Source organism: Penicillium mononematosum (genome assembly GCF_028829835.1).
Source record: "Penicillium mononematosum strain IBT 11891 chromosome Unknown utg000005l:1.0-9366267.0:1.0-9372171.0, whole genome shotgun sequence".
In the NCBI taxonomy this organism is placed as follows: Eukaryota; Fungi; Ascomycota; class Eurotiomycetes; order Eurotiales; family Aspergillaceae; genus Penicillium; species Penicillium mononematosum.
In genome coordinates, this window is record NW_026643275.1 from 3,008,150 (window position 1) to 3,025,009 (window position 16,860).

At 48.7% G+C, this 16,860-nt stretch overlaps 8 protein-coding genes across 8 annotated transcripts; 3 read left to right on the top strand and 5 right to left on the bottom strand.

Annotated features, from left to right (window-relative positions):
* Nucleotides 1-418: 418 nt before the first annotated feature.
* On the top strand, nucleotides 419-1,352 carry N7519_009235 (sucrase/ferredoxin-like domain-containing protein; the record flags this gene model as incomplete). Its single annotated transcript, XM_057296008.1, has 3 exons — nucleotides 419-709; nucleotides 760-837; nucleotides 909-1,352. The coding sequence occupies 3 exons, from the start codon at nucleotides 419-421 to the stop codon at nucleotides 1,350-1,352; spliced, it is 813 nt and encodes a 270-aa protein (XP_057143890.1).
* A 545-nt stretch (nucleotides 1,353-1,897) lies between these two features.
* On the bottom strand, nucleotides 1,898-2,895 carry N7519_009236 (serine hydrolase domain-containing protein; the record flags this gene model as incomplete). The annotated part of the gene is made up of 3 exons (XM_057296009.1): nucleotides 1,898-2,339; nucleotides 2,393-2,560; nucleotides 2,690-2,895. 3 exons carry the CDS (start codon nucleotides 2,893-2,895, stop codon nucleotides 1,898-1,900), a joined length of 816 nt encoding a protein of 271 aa, XP_057143891.1.
* Nucleotides 2,896-4,025: 1,130 nt separating this feature from the next.
* On the bottom strand, nucleotides 4,026-5,509 carry N7519_009237 (phytanoyl-CoA dioxygenase family protein; the record flags this gene model as incomplete). The annotated part of the gene is made up of 8 exons (XM_057296010.1): nucleotides 4,026-4,171; nucleotides 4,219-4,319; nucleotides 4,384-4,661; nucleotides 4,740-4,841; nucleotides 4,918-5,035; nucleotides 5,102-5,184; nucleotides 5,230-5,327; nucleotides 5,377-5,509. 8 exons carry the CDS (start codon nucleotides 5,507-5,509, stop codon nucleotides 4,026-4,028), a joined length of 1,059 nt encoding a protein of 352 aa, XP_057143892.1.
* Nucleotides 5,510-6,013: 504 nt separating this feature from the next.
* Nucleotides 6,014-8,596, top strand: N7519_009238 (uncharacterized protein; the record flags this gene model as incomplete). Its single annotated transcript, XM_057296011.1, has 15 exons — nucleotides 6,014-6,112; nucleotides 6,164-6,379; nucleotides 6,663-6,759; nucleotides 6,808-6,870; nucleotides 6,917-7,004; nucleotides 7,050-7,180; nucleotides 7,227-7,333; nucleotides 7,400-7,425; nucleotides 7,484-7,524; nucleotides 7,708-7,747; nucleotides 7,800-7,901; nucleotides 7,959-7,982; nucleotides 8,051-8,200; nucleotides 8,259-8,346; nucleotides 8,474-8,596. The coding sequence occupies 15 exons, from the start codon at nucleotides 6,014-6,016 to the stop codon at nucleotides 8,594-8,596; spliced, it is 1,395 nt and encodes a 464-aa protein (XP_057143893.1).
* A 546-nt stretch (nucleotides 8,597-9,142) lies between these two features.
* Nucleotides 9,143-10,098, bottom strand: N7519_009239 (uncharacterized protein; the record flags this gene model as incomplete). Its single annotated transcript, XM_057296012.1, has 2 exons — nucleotides 9,143-9,256; nucleotides 9,322-10,098. The coding sequence occupies 2 exons, from the start codon at nucleotides 10,096-10,098 to the stop codon at nucleotides 9,143-9,145; spliced, it is 891 nt and encodes a 296-aa protein (XP_057143894.1).
* A 1,877-nt stretch (nucleotides 10,099-11,975) lies between these two features.
* Nucleotides 11,976-13,710, top strand: sld2 (the record flags this gene model as incomplete). The annotated part of the gene is given in 3 exon segments (XM_057296013.1): nucleotides 11,976-12,126; nucleotides 12,202-12,323; nucleotides 12,334-13,710. The coding sequence occupies 3 exon segments, from the start codon at nucleotides 11,976-11,978 to the stop codon at nucleotides 13,708-13,710; spliced, it is 1,650 nt and encodes a 549-aa protein (XP_057143895.1).
* A 1,466-nt stretch (nucleotides 13,711-15,176) lies between these two features.
* N7519_009241 (uncharacterized protein) lies at nucleotides 15,177-15,769 on the bottom strand (the record flags this gene model as incomplete). The annotated part of the gene is made up of 2 exons (XM_057296014.1): nucleotides 15,177-15,395; nucleotides 15,488-15,769. 2 exons carry the CDS (start codon nucleotides 15,767-15,769, stop codon nucleotides 15,177-15,179), a joined length of 501 nt encoding a protein of 166 aa, XP_057143896.1.
* Nucleotides 15,770-16,109: 340 nt separating this feature from the next.
* On the bottom strand, nucleotides 16,110-16,391 carry N7519_009242 (uncharacterized protein; the record flags this gene model as incomplete). Its single annotated transcript, XM_057296015.1, has 2 exons — nucleotides 16,110-16,139; nucleotides 16,173-16,391. 2 exons carry the CDS (start codon nucleotides 16,389-16,391, stop codon nucleotides 16,110-16,112), a joined length of 249 nt encoding a protein of 82 aa, XP_057143897.1.
* Nucleotides 16,392-16,860: the final 469 nt, after the last annotated feature.

The following is a 16,860-nucleotide window of genomic DNA, read 5'->3' on the forward strand; positions in this document are numbered from 1 at the left end:
TATATGTTATTTTTCGAAGACGTGATTAAATTCAAGGTGAGTAAACTGATATGTTTAGGCTCGCCAGATGAACCAATTCCAAGCTTCCAAGGTGGATTCCGCGTCGGAGATGTAGATCAAATGCATTCTAAGTGGCCGTAAGTCCCCGCAGCGTTAGACTTAATATAACAAGTAAGATAAAACGGGGTGTCAAAAGGAATCATCTCCACTAAACATCATCCTAGTCTCCCCGGGGCTGGAGATAACCCTGTTAAGCTCGGGGCTCGGGCTTTTCCGACTCGGTGCATCTCTCGGAGATACTGGGCTCTACAACTACCTAGACATCTCCAGATCTCCAGGCAACCTTCAAATTCAAAAACACTTGGACTCAACCTTCAACTTGCAACTTTGCCTTCACAACTTAATAACACCTTCGACCATGCTGCGTTCCTTGCTTTCCTTCGGCCGCACAGGGACCAATGACTACCTCTTCCCCAAAGTGGACCCCAAAGAGGATGGCCCCGAATGCTTAAAGGACTGCGCCGACTGCACAGTCAAGTTTCCGTCAAAAGTCAAAGTCGAAACGTCAAGACCCCTTTATGGCCAGATCAAAGAATTTCACACCCACGTTCTCGTGGCAACGGGCCAATCCGACTGGAAGGAAAAACATGTCGAAAAGATAACAGGAAGTTTGATGCAAGCATTCGATGAAGCAAGATCAGACCATGGCGTAAGCTCTGAAATTCCCACGTAGCCTACCCCCACTAACACCCGATCCAGGTCATCAAAGTCTCGGCATCAAATCTTACTCCTCCAGAACAACCACCCACAGACGAAAGTTCCAACCAACCTACCACAGTATTAATTCTACCATCATTCACATACATCGACTCGGTGACACAAACAGACGTTCCAGACCTGGTCGCCAGATTCATCGACCACCCCACCAACCAGCAAAATGGAAACGAGACCACCTCTCCCGCGAGCGGGATGAGCGCTCGGCCTGCGAACTTGACTACGTGATACTACTGTGCTCGCACGGACGCCGAGATGCGCGCTGTGGTATTACAGCGCCACTGATTAAGCGCGAGCTGGAGCGACATCTTCGTCCGCTGGGACTGAACCGGGATGCGGATGACTCCCGGCCTGGCGGGGTGGGTATATTCTTCGTGTCGCATGTCGGCGGGCACAAGTTCTCTGCGAATGTTTTGATTTATCGCAAGAAGGATCAGCAGATGATTTGGCTTGCGCGTGTCCGGCCCGAGCATTGTGAGGGCATTGTTAAGTATACTGTTCTGCAGGGAAAGGTTGTGCATCCTGAGTCACAGTTGAGGGGTGGGTTTGATCGGGTGAAAGGGTTGACGAGTTGGTAATTGGAATTAATAGCGCTAGGCTTAGGTTTGATTCAAATGGCGATCTTTAATGCATTCATAGCGAGGGAAACGGGGAAGGTCAGGGTCTTTGGGCAAGAATTGAACCATCCGTATGTATCCTTCTCGCTCTTTTTCTGCCTCTTGCATAGCAACATAAAAACCTAAGTATCACAACGGTCAAACCAGAGCATTTTCCCCCTCAGAGCAGGTTCCAAAAGAAGGCCAATTCTTTCCGCCACACCCGCAGCATTGGTATATAATTCCACTGCGAAGGGTGGCATCAAGTCGAACCCTGCATTACGGATGCTTCCAATAAAGAATTCCCCACTTGCATGAACAAGAGATAGGTTACACGGAATGACACGATCCTGCAGGTCGGCAATAAGCCAGTTATCCTTTATTTGGATGGTAAAAGTCGCACCTGTGGGGTGTCTGTATGTTCCAGTATATCCAGACATATGCAAGACACATGGGATCGAAGGATCAGGCAAAGGAGGGAACAACCTTCGCTCCGAGTCCTCCCTGCCTTCGTTCTTGAGACTAGACTATGTCTCCGTTTGTCTTGCAATACAAGCAGCAATCTGCTGCTCGTATTTCGGATCATCCGATAGACCAAGTCGCCTATCCAAAAGATAAGTAACCAATCTAAACGCGGCATATCGAGCCAAAGAGGAATTGCCCATAACCACAAATCCAAACTTCTTCTCGCGGACGAAGCCCACCCAGCTCGCATAGCCAGGCCAGCCACCGCCATGGCTGTATAGATGCTGGCCGCGGTAGTTATGCACGACCCATCCAAGCGCATACGCATGGTACGGAGCTGGCAAGTTCAAGTCATCATTCTGGAAATATATTGTCCGCAGATCTGTTAAGCCGTCATGTCCTTTCAGTGGCCCGGTCTTTTCAATCGACTCTCGCATCCAATGGGCGTAGTCGATAACGTTACTGACAAATAGCACCAGCACCACTGTTAGCTGGCCAGTCATTCTGTGGTCGTGGGATGAACTTTCCGCCTTCCGTCGTAAGGGACCCAGGCGTACGCTTGCACGAGTTTTGCAGCGATTGATGGGTTTGCCTTTGCTTCGCTTGGCGAGAAGAATGTTTCGTTCATACCGAGCGGGTCCCAGATGCGTTTCTTCATGAAAGCTCCCAGCTTCTCGCCGGTGTGCTGCTCCAGCGCATGTGAAACAGCGATGTACGTATAGTTGCTGTAGTGGTATTTGGTGCACTGCGGTGTTGCAAGGGGCATCTATCGCATCGCGCGGATTATAGAGCCCGGCGTCGAACCCTTCTTTTTCAACAGAGCTAAGGCCCAATTATGCTCCGGCATACCCGACCGATGCGATAGCGCATCTTCAAGTGTAATATTCTTGGTTGCGTAGTCGTTCTCCAGGATAAAGTCTTCTGGAATTAGGGAAGTAACAGGTGTATCCCAGTCGATCGGGAAGTTAGTGGCCTTGCTGTCCTGGATTGCTATGGAAATCGCTGCATGGGTAAAAGCCTTGGTGGTGCTACATGCTGCGAACAATGCATCGGTTGTCATTTCCCGGGATGGTCGATCTGTGTTGTGGTTTGGAAGTTTTGCTTTTCCATATGCCTGTCCTCTATGAGCATTCTGATACATCAAATGGATCGGTGATATTACCTTGGTGTAGGTCTTGGCGTCGTGGATAATTGCGATACTCAAGCCGGGGACTTTCCATCTCTCCAGTTGCTCTTTCACGAGAGCATCAAACTATTCATCGAACGGGGACTGCTCGGAGGATACGGTCATTGCGAAAGTCTAAGCAAAGTGATAATAATTGAACAGGTTGCTGGAGCCGGATTTCGCTGGCATCAAAGCTATAATCTCACCCCCGCACGTCCAAGCCTCTAGACAGGGGGTGGGTACGGTGGGAGTCCGAGGTCATTTGAACTAAGCCTTTTTCATTTATCTAGAAACTCATGTCTCATAATCTATATTATAATGACTTATATTAGATAGCGTGTTTATAGAAGTGCTTAGAAATTAGAGTCTTCTATAGTCGTATACTTATACAGAACTATCCTCATGGACGGGGATTGTCCAGGCCTAGGTAGATAGTCTAAGATCATCGTCTACCATCGATCCGAGCTTATCTCCTCTCAACCTAGAAAAATTAGCTTACGCCACTAGAATAGCCCTGGAGCAGACCCGGAGTCACGTACGGTCACTTGACCCTGGACTCGAAGGAAGGTCCAAGAGGTTTGATCTGACTCGTGGATTTACTTTACTTCGAACTCGGAGACGCGTGCGACCCTTATCTGGAGATAGCCACCTGTGCTATCGGTTGATGATGATACTATCACTTGATGATGATAAGGCTACTGAAGTATTGGATATGGGCGTCCCGAAAAATGATCGGGTCCTACATAAGATTTCAATTTCAATGTTAAGGATACTCTCCAGTCCGGAAGTTGAACCCCGTATAACAATATTAACTGGCAGTCCCTGCCATGACTAGGTAATTACCCAGAGAACCGGCCACACCCCAGACAACGCGAGTCAGATATTCTATTTGCCGGGGTGGGGAAAAAGGGGGCTTGGACCGATATCCGAGAACCCTAACTCAGTACGGGGCGTCACGACTCCAAATATTACACTTCATTCCATTTGACTGATAATATAGAAAAAAAAAGACTGAAAACTTCAACTCAAACAGCCAAATTGGCAACCCCAAACTTGCCCGTCCCAAGATCGTCCCTATGCAAGAACTCATGCGGGCTCTGGTGATCTTCTACGTAACCAACTCCGCCAACGGCTTTATCTGGTATTCCAGTGTATGGGTTAGTTGTTTCTACTAGTGACAAGACAGTGCAGGGCTACGATAAGTAAGTTATAACGTACAGTAACCAGCGATTTTGAGAATATCCTCGGGCAGTCGACGCGCGATCTCAATGGGCGTCGAGAGGACTTCCTCCTGGTCTTGGCGGAAGTAGTCTCGTTGGCTGGACGGATGGGGTTAGCATATCGAAAGAGGGGAAACTGTACGATAGATGACGCTCATCTTACCCAAAGACGGCAAAGAGCGTGCGGAGAGCCAACGGGTCGGTCTTGTCGCATTTGTTTTCACCGGCGCCGTGATAGGTTGCTAGGTAGAGGAACGGTGAGTCACGGTACGTCAAGTCATAAATTAAATCAGAACCCAAGAGTAGGTTGAATTGCGTTGGAGACTTACAGCCGAGGGTGAAGAGTGCAGAGCCCGGTTCCATCTCTGCGTATGTGCATTCTTCGACCTTGGGAATGCGCTCGGGGCCCCAGAGGTGGCTACCGCTGATTACCGCGGTGGCCTGCGGAGTGGGATCCAGGTCATTAGTTGATGATGGCTGGTATTGTGGGAGACGATAATAGCTGTGAAGCGGACTTACCCCGTTCTTGTAGGTGCTCTTGGATCCTGCAATCAGGCAACCGATCATTGGAGTAAAGAAGGGGTTGTTGGGGTCTGGTCGCGTCTGGTAGGCAATTTGGTCCTGGATTGGGAGACAGGATTTAATTAGGCATGTTCTTTTGAAGGCGAGGTGTCAAGCAAGGTAAAGGCTGGCTTACTCTGTGTAGGGGCTGCGGCTTAGCTCCTGGGACCAGGCGAAGAGCTGCGGTGGAAGCGAGCATATATCCGCTCTTCTGGGGGACAAGCCTATCTCCTGTGTAGGAGGAAAACTCATCACTTGAGGTGATAGTTTAGTACCGCCGTTTGGGCGTTTGAGAAAGTTGTGGGGGAAGAGAATCTTACTTCAAGAACTGCGCCATGATGCCTTGCCAAACGGGGAGGCGTACGATTTTGGTGAGTTGGTCTGGGATCTTGGCTAGGAGGGCCTGGGAATGTCAGCTATGTGTGTTGATGGCGGCGCGAGAACCTACATAGACACGCTGGGATCCCTCTGGGAAGAAGTCTGGACCGAGTTCCTCGTGAGTAGCCTTAGAATCGTAGGTCTTGCGGCCTTGGAAGAATGGCTCGACTGGAGTTGTTTAGTACTGTTGTTGATTATGGATGGTGGACGGACTCACTCGCATCCATGCATTCTTTCAAGAGCTCCGGGGATAGAAAGTTGGAAACGATAACCCCGCCATCTCTTTCAATGATCTTGACAATCTTCTCGAGAGGTTCAGAGGAGTCGATGGTGACGAGTGAGGGGGCCATGGTGATATGCCTATCAGACAGAACAGATAACTACTGGGGAACGACACATGTGCTGGAATCACGGCTGGTTTTAATAGAACAAGACACGGGTCACAGGCCAGGAAATCCCCGGCCTGGGGTTTTCAGCAAAGATAGCTTCGACCTTCCTTGGTATCTCGAAGGTGGACCTACAAAGGATCCTTGCTGTTTCCCCTCCACGGCCTCCTCCTATCAGCATTCTCAATCGGAACGAACCTCCCAGCCATACCCCAGACAGCTTACCCCAATTCACGTTTTCTTTATCTGTTTCCTGGTGGAATACCGGGCCGGCTGTGGTCTGTTCCAGATGCAGAGGTTATCTGGCAGATGAGGATGCCCAGGCGGCTATTCTTAGCGGTTCCCCCGCGCTGGGAGTTATTTTGCTTTATCTTGGTTCTCACTGGATGGTGGTTCCCTAGTTACGGATTTGGTACATAATCACGGTTTTTCCTTCCATGTTTTCAGTGTCTATCCCCTTCCGCCACAATGGAGAATACCGCTATTTCGAACAATGGCACTCAGCCGTCCAAAAAAGAAAACGCAATGTCGAGAACCGACTCTATCGATATTGGGCAGGTAGCCTTTGTTCGTTATACTTCCTCTGTATCTGGTATTCGGCTGACGAGCTATGCTTAGGAGCCTGGGAGCCCTGAAGACCCTTCCAAGTCCGATGAGACGGAGTTGAGCGCAGCCATAAGAGAAGCAGTGAACCATCGCCGATTGAACCCGAGGCAGATCCAGCTTACTGCAATTGCTGGATCAATTGGAGCGTCAGTCACCAAGCATACTTTCCATCAACCCGATGTCACACTGACAATCCGCAGCGCTTTGTTCGTAGGCATTGGATCTGGGGTAATGTCCGGGCCCCTTTGCCTATTCCTTGCATTTATATTCTGGGCTACTATAGTCTTTTCTATTGCTCAATGCCGTGAGTGTATCGTTACCGACCGTGTAACGAGGTGCTGATAATGTCTAGAGATTGAGATCGTCACATTGTTTCCACTCGATGGGGCCTTCATTCGTCTAGCAGGTCGAATGGTTGATCCTGCGCTGGGGTAGCAGTTGGTTATAACCACTTTGTTAGTACTGTACAGCTCGGTATTTTCAGAAAGTTATTGCTAATGATGCGCTTCAGTTTGCCCAAACGTCCTTTGTCATCTTCGAGGCCACGGTTATCAACACACTTGTTGAATACTGGGGGTATAACCAATCGCCTGCCGTTCTAATCTCAAGTAGGCTTTTTTAACATGGATTGGTATTAAATTTACTGACAACATCAGTCTCGCTCGTTCTTTATCTGGCAATCAACGTGTACCGAGCCGATCTCTTCGGAGAAGCTGAGTGTACGTCTTCCAGCGCCTCTTGATTAACTTCTAACCAACAATTTAGTTTGGCTCGCACTGGGCAAGGTCTTACTGGCCACGGGTCTTATCGTATACACGATCGTGGTCATGCTTGGAGGAAACCCTTTGAATGAGTAAGTATACCCTGCAATTACTGAATTGAATCTAACACCATGCAGTCGATTTGGTTTCCGTTACTGGAAAGACCCCGGGCCTTGGGCTGGTGCTGATCCTTCGAACCGACTAATGTCGTTCGTAAACGCCGTTAACGTGGCTGCATTTTGTATGGGCGGGCCAGAGTACATCTCAAGTGAGTCCATTCAGCCTTCCAAATATTACCAGCTAATACCATGTAGTGATCGCTGGAGAGTCCAGAGATCCCCGTCGAACTGTGCCACGAGCATTCAGCACCATCATGACTCGTCTTATTGTCTTCTTTATTGGTGGCTGTCTTTGCGTTGGGGTAAGTCAACGCCTTTGGTCAACGCCCTTCAACTCCAGCTTCCAGATAGACTAACCTGTTATGCAGATTCTAGTTCCATACAATGACCAGATGTGAGGCTCGGCTCGATACTCAGGCCAAGTCTTCAGGATCACTAATTAGTTATTGCAGTCTTACAAACGGCTCGGACAGCTACGCGGCGGATCCCCTTAGTAGGTACCCGTTCTAGAGACTCTCGGGAAGCTGGTCTAACATCACAGTGTGATTTCAATGCAACGTCTACAAATCCCAGTCTTGCCGTCCATAGTCAATGCCGCATTGCTTACTACGATTGTCTCCGCTGGGAATGCATATACATTCAACGCTTCGCGCAGTCTACACGCTCTTGCCCTGAGATGGACGGGCGCCAAAGTTCCTTAAACGATTGAACAAAAGGTGTGTGTCCTACTGGTACTATGGAACAAAGCATTTGCTTATTATTTAATAGAGGCGTGCCGTACATGGCTGTTATCGTGGTCATGGTACTTTCTTGCCTTGCATATCTCGCTCTAGGCTCCAGCAGTGCCGAAGTCCTAAACTGGATTCTGAAGTAAGTCCTCTTTCAAGCTGGTGGAATATAACTTCGCTAACAGGTTTGCTCACCTAGCTTCTGCACTGCTGCTACTATGTTGTACGTATCCTTCCACTCTCACGTCACCAAGCGATTATCACCCGATCGACTCTAACATACTGAGCCAGCAACTGGACCGTCATGTCTTTTACATGGATCCGATTCAACGCGGCCCTCAATGCCCAAGGCATTGATAAAAAGAGCTTTCTACCCAGAGTCTCAAGGTTCCAGCCCTACGCAGGCTACTGGGCATTTTTCTGGGCGTTCATCTTCCTCTGGTATGTCACTCTACCTCTACCTTGACCTTGAAGGACATCGAACACTAGTTTACTAAAGCAATACACCTCGCGTCAGGGTCCAGGGATATGCCGTCTTCATCCACGGCAACTGGAAAGTATCAACATTCATCTTTAACTACGGAATCGTACGTGCAGTTTTCCGGAAAACGGTATCGTCAGAGCTAACAAGATTGATTTATTTGTTATAGATCGCTCTCGCCAGTATAATCGGTATCAGTTGGAAGATATTCAAACGCACCCCCCTTCCACAAGAGCAAGGACATTGACTTGGTTTCGGGGTTGGATTTCTTCGACGCTCTGACGGAGCACTACCGGCAAGAGCGCGAGGCTGCGCCAGTGACTGTAAAGGATAAGATTATGGCGAAGGTTTTCTAGCTCGTGACTTTTGGGCCTATTTAAATTTCTGGATTTTGTTGGATGGGAATAGGGATCAATGAATAGCTTGGTCCTCGATTTGGTTGTTTTTGTTATTCTGCTATTTTTGGATATTCATTTAGTGAATCAAGACTTGTATAGGACTTTTTGGATAGTATAGTCTTCCTTTCTAGAGTAAATTATTTTACCTCATAAAATATCAACTTGCTCCGCTAGAAACCTTGTTCGTATAGGTACACTATCAGGTATATACATGGCAGACAAATGTCATTAATGCATGGTATTCGCTTGGACGCTCATAGTAATTACAGCAATAGCTAGATCACAAGCACATGTTCGCCTAGAGATCTAAACATCCCCCACCAATCACCATCATGCCGCGGTGACTTCCATAAATCCTCCAAGGCTGCACGAACCAACAGCACACAGTTAAAGCGCAAATATTTGTATATAGAATCAAGTCTCTCCAAGACGAAGGCCTGCTGATCTTGCAAGAATGTGTGGGCACCCATGATGTATAATGGAAATATTATACAGTTATGGGCCTTAGAAAGAGGCGAGATATTTCTGATGCATTCCACGCATGACTGGACATGTTGTTGTACCAAAGAATGCCTCGGTGGAAGGCCACAGATTGCTCGGTAAAGGTAGACGAGGGCACTATGTTGAAACGCACGTGTGAAGGAGTCAGCCTGCATCCTTCGTCCAAGCGTCGATTCATGCACAGTGTAGGTACTGGGGTTTTTGAGATGGTCAAAGTCGAGGATCTGGTATGATGGCTGTAGACACCGCTCAAATCCTCGCACCACTTCCATCGAGAGTGTCTCTGGGTCTCCCCTGATTTGCTGGCGATATAAAGACATTTGTGACATGATTCTAAACACTGAGGCCAGTGTCGTGCCGTTGTATGTTCCTTGGTCCCACCACACTGTCCCGTGCTCTATCTGTGTCCAGATTTCAGCAGGAAAGCAAGGGGGTCGGTCGTCCAGCAGAGCCTTTGTCAGGTCTGTGGATGCGAATTCCGATAGTAGCATAGTGATGTCCTTTTGGCCTATTTTTATAAGAGCTGAGAACCCTCCAAGATGATCGACAATCGCTTGGACGCCCACGTGGTGACTTGCCGTTGATGCAGATTGATGATCACATTCAATAAAGCCATCTAGAAAATAGAGCAGAAAGACTGCTACCAGCAGAGGTGAAAGTGATGTGTGATTGGAATTATTTCGAAGCTGCTCCCTCACTGCAGCCAGACAGCTCATTCTTTTATCAAACTGTGCGCTCACCGTGCTACTTCCAGCCTCGTCTCGCAGTGTGCGATGCGCCTCAGCCAATTCACACACAGCCAGAAGTACCGGTTGACTTTCCATGGCTAGGGGTATGGGTGGTGGGCAAGGATGAGCCGCAGTGGTGAAAAGAGGCCATACAGCGAATTGAAAGTACTCGAGGGCCTTGAGGTCTCCAACGGTCAAGGTGTTGTCTTTTAAGTGTATATTGAGGCTCATAATTGGGGACTGACACATGGTCAAGCTCCGTGTTGTTGGTGTCTCTTTCCACCTGATCAAAACCTTGTCATAACAGCATTTTGCCCCAGATGAGATACATCTCTGGCATAATGGCTTCCCAAGATCGCATTTCACCCGGCGTTGTTTGCAGGGCCAACACGAGCCTTGAACCGTACGTTCACGCTTTGGGGGCATGGTTGTACAGTTGTCATTGCGGTACGATATGAAAGAGATGAGACAAAATGGGACTAAATTCCTATTGGGAGCCCAGGTGGGAAGGTCTTGGCCAAAGATAACCGAGGAAGCGGAGATGCGAAACTATGATAAGGACTGCCCAGATGCGGGGAGAACATGATTACATCATATGTTTACACCACGTGGAACTGCGTCATGTTATCGGAGATTTTCTTAGCATTGTATCTGTGTTTGGCGCAAATCTTCGACCAAGATATATTGCTCAGTTCGAGCTCCCTGACAATGTTCGGGAACTAGCTGATTACCTAGTGATATCTGCAATAAGTGGACTTGTCTTTCCTCTAATCTTTTTGGAAAAGAGAATACAAAGTACATATATATATTTGTTTTGACACAGTTGCCGCTATATCTAGGTTTACTCCCGGATCATTTGATTGGATGATATAAGAACAAAGCATTGGCTGCTGATTTCATCGTGCGACATTGCAATTGTGCACTAGGCTTGTCAACCTCTCCCGTCGTCTCACGTACGCCATTCCTGTCTTTCTCAAGGCGTGTCTAAGTATAGAATAAGATATTTGGGATCCCAGGTTCAGCGAACGGAATCCCCTCCGAAGCAGTGGGTGCAATTCTGTTCCCAGAAAGCCATGCCTGCGGCAGTAGATCCCAATTATGAACTGGTCATTTTTCCGGGGTTGCACTACATTAAACTGGGCAACTGGAGTCTTCGGAGCGATGCTGCTTGTTGTAATGGGTTTTGGTTTACTAATGTGAAGCTCACATCCATGGATATTTGCAACCAGAGGGTACCCTTGGGAAAGGCATTTGGTGCTGCGCAAATGGAAATTGTAAATATTTTGGGACTCACAGTTTGGATGAATGGCAAAGATTTGGATTGACATTATCGTAATAATTCAGGCAAGTCGTTACTATATTCCAAGGTCGTAGGTACAATAAGCTAGGAAGGTGGATCTGCCACAATTGTGGCTCTGGTGGGCCTTGACATTCCTAAAGCCGCAGGACCAATTAGATAGTAAACAGCATATAGAAAGGCACCATGCCATCACACCTTAAGGACTGAAGGAGAAAAAAAAGGTGCTTCTTTTTGATTGTGTTATAACGTCATTAGTGCAGGGGCAAAACTTCCAGGTATATTTTCATTTCACAGTATGTGCAGCTGGTCCTGAAAGTTCTAATATAACCGTGACAACATGGTGAGTCGAACGGCGATAGCACGTGACCGGCAAAATGGAGCAACAACGGAGTAAACAGTACTGAGATACAATACTAGACACAAAAAGCTCGTACTCCAGAACCTTAAGTGAGCTCGCGTGAAGAAAAAAAAATAGGTAGCTTCTCTTTGATTATGCGTGTCATCCTTAGTGCAGGGGCCATGCTAATCTTCTCTGTATATTTTCAGTTGACCATATGCCCCGAAGGGCGAAAGATCTACCCTTAAAGTTCAATATAACCCCACTTTTGGGGCAGAAACTTACCGCCTTTTTATTTGGGAATAGGCTTGATGACTAGCAGGTTTAGTGGTCCACGGGTGGTAACATCAGACCGCCTACTTACTTTGGTCTAATTTTCGTTATTTAGTTCGCGTCGCGCGACGCGCATCGACCGATTTACGGCCAGACTGCTATTCTTCCAAGTTGGCCCGTAACACGTACAATGCAATAATGGCCGACAGCGTTCTCACTTCCAGTGCCGAGATCGGCGCTCAAGCTATCAACGTTCGCGCAGAATTGAAAACATGGGAGAAAGCCTTCGCGTCGGCGAATGGGGGCCGGAAAGCCGGACGCGATGATATCAAACAAAATGCGGATATCGGTAGGTCAAGAATTCGGCCCGCATGATACTTGGAAGGATGTAAAGTACTAATTCGGAATTTGTTCAATACACTAGCGGCTAAATACAAGGAGTACAGTCGCCTCAAGGCACTTGAAGCATCCCTAAGCCGACGCGAGAACAGCCGACAAGAGCCATATGAAAGTCACTCGAAGAAGCGGAAACATGCATCTCCCCTGGTCAGGATAGTGCATATCTTCAAGTCACACCCGCAAATCGTCTAGAGGACTCTTTGCGACTCCATCCAACAATCGCACCAAACACCACCCTGCACAACTTGATCCGTATGACTCGCCGTCAACTCTTCGGAGACTATTTAGTCCCAGTACGCACCGGCAAGGACTACCAGCACCGTCACCACTCAAAGCCGCAATTGGGCCTACGCCTCAGCGTGATGGAAAGGCATTGGGCCTGTTCGACATGCTATCTGAATCTGGTGGGAGTGGTGGAACACCATCCGCTACAAGGCAAAGTAATAACCTAGCTGCCACGTTCCGAACACCCTCAAAACGAAGGCCCGTGGAGACGATCCCTGAGGTCCCGGAAGTAGAGGCTCAGCAGGAGACGCCCAGGCTTGCACGAACTCCTGCGTCTGAGACCAAACAGTTCTATCTCGCAAATCTATTCGCAACACCGACCACGATGCGTTATGCCGCTATGGTGGAAGCGGATGATAATGCAGATGCTCAGAAGACAAATTCGCTAAACCCGGCGCCTGAAATATCACCCCAAGAAGCGCAGTCTGGGACACCATCTTTCCTCCGTCGCTCCAACTCTGGTCGATATCCTCCACCTAGCGAAAAGCATGATGGTCCGGGACTCAGTCCTATTGTCTCGCGCAAGCCGCAAAGATTTGCCAGCAAAGGGCTAACACATTTGGTCCAAGGACTGCGGGACATGGAAGAGGATCGTATGGACGAAGACTGGGAGATTATGCGCGAGATGGAGGAGGAGGCAGAGGCGGAAGAAGCTGCCAAAGTCCAGGTTGAGGATAGTCAAGGACCGGATGTGAACAGGAAATATAAGAAGAAGGGCCAGAAGCGGACGACACGAAGAGTGGTCATGAGACCGGTCATTCATCAGCCGAAGCCCAAACCAAAGGCTGCTCCTGCGGCGAATAAGGACTCGGAACATGAGGATGATGTTACAGCAGTTCCGGAGACGCAACAGCAACCTGCTGCTAGTGACGGCTGGGATGATGTCCCGAGTGACATTGAGCGGGCGGACGAGGCCGCTTCCCTTCATACCATGTCAGAGCCTGAGCTTGATACCGAGGCCGAGTTTGATCCGGACTCGGATGATGATCCCGAATTTGGAGAACAGCCAAAACCTGTTGCCAGACCGAAGACTTTCTCGGAGAGAATAAAGGAAGCTGTTTCATCCTCTGCTGCGAAACAACAGGAACAAGAACCCATGGGCAAACCCCCGAAGAAGCCTTCCGAGACTGCCGAAGCAAAGAAACCTCATGCCCGGAAGGTCAATCCCCAAGCTCATGCGAACTATCGGTCATTAAGCATCAACAGGGGAGGTTCCTCACGGGGTAGAGGGCGTTTCCGCCGGAAGTAAGAACCGGGCAGCCCTGCTTGGTTTTCATGAAGTGACGACTGCATCCAGACATTTTTATTTAGCATACATAGCATCTTCCATTTCAGATACATTTCATAGCATATCAACACTCTCGAGCTCTCCATCATGCCTGTCTAGTCTCGAGAACTGTCTCGTAACCACTGAAATTGGTCCTGAAACCGTACACATAGTACCTCTTCAATTAGCAGATCCTACCAACGAAAAATGTGGCTGGCGTTGAACAAATATAAATCTAGCTCTAAGTTTGAAGGCGCCTGCAGCGAACTCCAGGGCATTTTCAGGACTTCTGCTATTGGGAGCTATATCTGAGGAGAGAGTGAGGGAGAGAAAGTGAATGGCCTTGATCAACTCTCTCGCTCACCGTCAGCTGCTAACCACACCTGGGCATGATTTTAGTTATCTGCGTTAATGGGATTCCAAGCTGTCTGAGATTTCTGCCTCAGGCAATGAAATTGGCGGCTGGTTCCTTCCTTCATTGTTGGCCAGGTGCGGTTGCCATTTTTGTAAACCTCTTAAACTCATTAAAGCAAGACCCTCCCCGCACTTGACTCTCCTTTTTTCCCAACACTCATCTTGGACTCTGCTTCTGCTGTTGCTCCCTTCAGTTTCTTTCTTACGAGAAGTCAATGTTGAAACACGGCATAGCTCTCTGTTTTCCCTTCGGGGCCATGCTCTGGTAAGACGAAGAAGATGACAGGATCATATACCTGTCACTTTCCGCGCATGGTTCGTTTCTCCCTTGTCTTCCTCGTTCCACTGCCATCAGTCTTGGTTCAGTCTTCATACCAACTGTCTGATGGATCTTTTAGGCGTTTGATACCGACTATTGATCATAGCCTGCGTCAGCCTTGACAATGCCTCCCGGAGTACTAAACATATAGACATATAAACACACCTATCCTCTTATGGACGCTCATCGTGGAAAGACCGTTGCTGTGCGATGAACTGGCGCTGACTAGATCGATTTAGTTGCGTGTTGCCGCTGCCTACGGGGGGCCCGGCCCGGTTTATCCAGCACGACCCCGATAGCCAATATCCTACCCTGGTGCAGCTTTTGTTTCTCTGAGAGCAGGTTGCCTCTGAAACGCCTGCTACATCTGTATATATAATCTAAGCACAGAAGGAGAAGAGTCCCCTCCTCATGCAGATCAACCCATAAAGCAGGTAAATGGTGAACCCATTTGAAGATCGAAGACCGAGCTGGCTAATTCTTTGAAAGTGGGCAAAGGTGGTCTTGCAGAAATCCTCCAATGGGAGAAAGCCCAGGAGAACTCATCACACTTCTCGCTGGGGTGCAAGGACTCACCTTGGAATTCTACTATGGCCAGGCTCAATGGAGGATCCTCCGCAATGCACAAGATCATATATATTGGCCCACTACATCCATGGCGCAAGCCTGAGGCGACTGACCCTGCTAGCGTATCAGCACTTGGTCCAGGCGATCATTAATGATGTACTAATACCCGTCGTAAACATGACTGATTGTCTTTCGTGGCCTCAGCCCTGCCGTAAGTTTGATCCTCTTTCTTGTTTTCTCTTTTTGACATGTTTGCTGAGACATAACAGCCCCCGGATGAGGGAACTTCCGGCTCCTCTCTTGCCCAGGCCGTCCTCTTATGATGGCCACGGGCCATGACCTTCTCTGGCTCGTGGTCGGCTACGTCCTGGCCGTAAAGGGAATCGATTTATTGTTCTGGTGGGTATGGCGAGAGATTAACCACTATGTCACTGGCTCTATAGGAACTACAGGAACAACACGCTGACCTTGAATATAGCTGGCATCAGACGTCCCGTCAAGCGTTAAGAAGGGGTGGAAAAAGTTTAGCTGGAGGAGGAGATGTGTGTCGCCAATGAAACGGACGTTCAAGGGCACTTCGGACAGGCTGTCCAAGTTCTCAGGAGCGGTCTTCAGAACGGATGGGGTGAACATTTGCTTCGCCGACGGTTGGAACAGGGTATAGCAAGGCACAGACGCTGCTATCGTATCCCGCAGTGTCCCAGTTGCCCTAAAAGCGGTGGGAGAATTGAAGGTTGCCATCCGGCAGCGCTTGATGTCAAGATGCGAATGTGTCACCAAAACCAGGCGTATGAAGGACTCGACTGAGTCTCTCTCAACCTTCGTTCATGGTCGCCTTACACCATTCCGCTAAATACTCGCCGCCACCCCCCCCCCCCCTCCTTTGTTGACTCGGCCGTCACCTCTACTAAGTGCTGCCGGCTGACATTTCGGCCTATGTTTCGACGGGCGCTGATCATGGCTTAGGAGTCTTTTGGAAACACAGGAGTAAAGATGGCGGCGCTCTGGTGCTGCATAGTCGTGCAGCTCAGGCCATCTACCTCGCTGAAAAGAGCCCACGTGCGGTATATCCTGCTCCTCCTCACCAGTCTACGGTATCTCCTACGGCTCCCTACCAGAGTCTGATCACCATTTCTTAACTTACCTGCATACTCCTTCCCATCTCAACTATAACATCTCCACCTTTCAATTCCTTTATCATTGTTTCCTCATTTATCTCATCATCGTCGTTGATCTTATCATTGTCTCCAACCGTTCTCATCACAATGGTACCAAGACCAAACGTGTACCATAGGCCATCTGCCCCAGCGGCAGACACGGCCTTTCTGATAACCACACCTTTCACTACCATGGATGCGATCATTGTGCAGTGCAAGAGGCCGATCCTGGGGGTCGGCCATCTGGCTGGCCGTTGTCATGAAAGCCGTGGGAGAAGTCAAAATCCCGCGGGTAACGGCGCTTGCTTGAGTGAATCTTGGCTTCCTTGAATCGAGGCTACGACTGGGACTTTTGTGTTGCAATTGGTAAGATTCTTGACCCAGGCCTGATGTTCAAAGTTCTCACCCGATATAGGTCAGGTCACTCGATGTATAGAAGAGATGCAACGAAAGCATGCATTCCTGAGTACATATAAAAAAGCGATATTCCCAACAGGCAAATTTCGACAAGGAAAGGGCAATCGAATATCCACCGATCATAGTCCATGACGATACATACTCAAACCAGGGCCGGGTGATGGAGGACGCTGTGCCCTGTGATATATACGCCAGCTCCTAGGATGCTCACATTGGTCGTATGAGAGGCTGTTTGTTTATCCTCGTATGCGTCCAAGA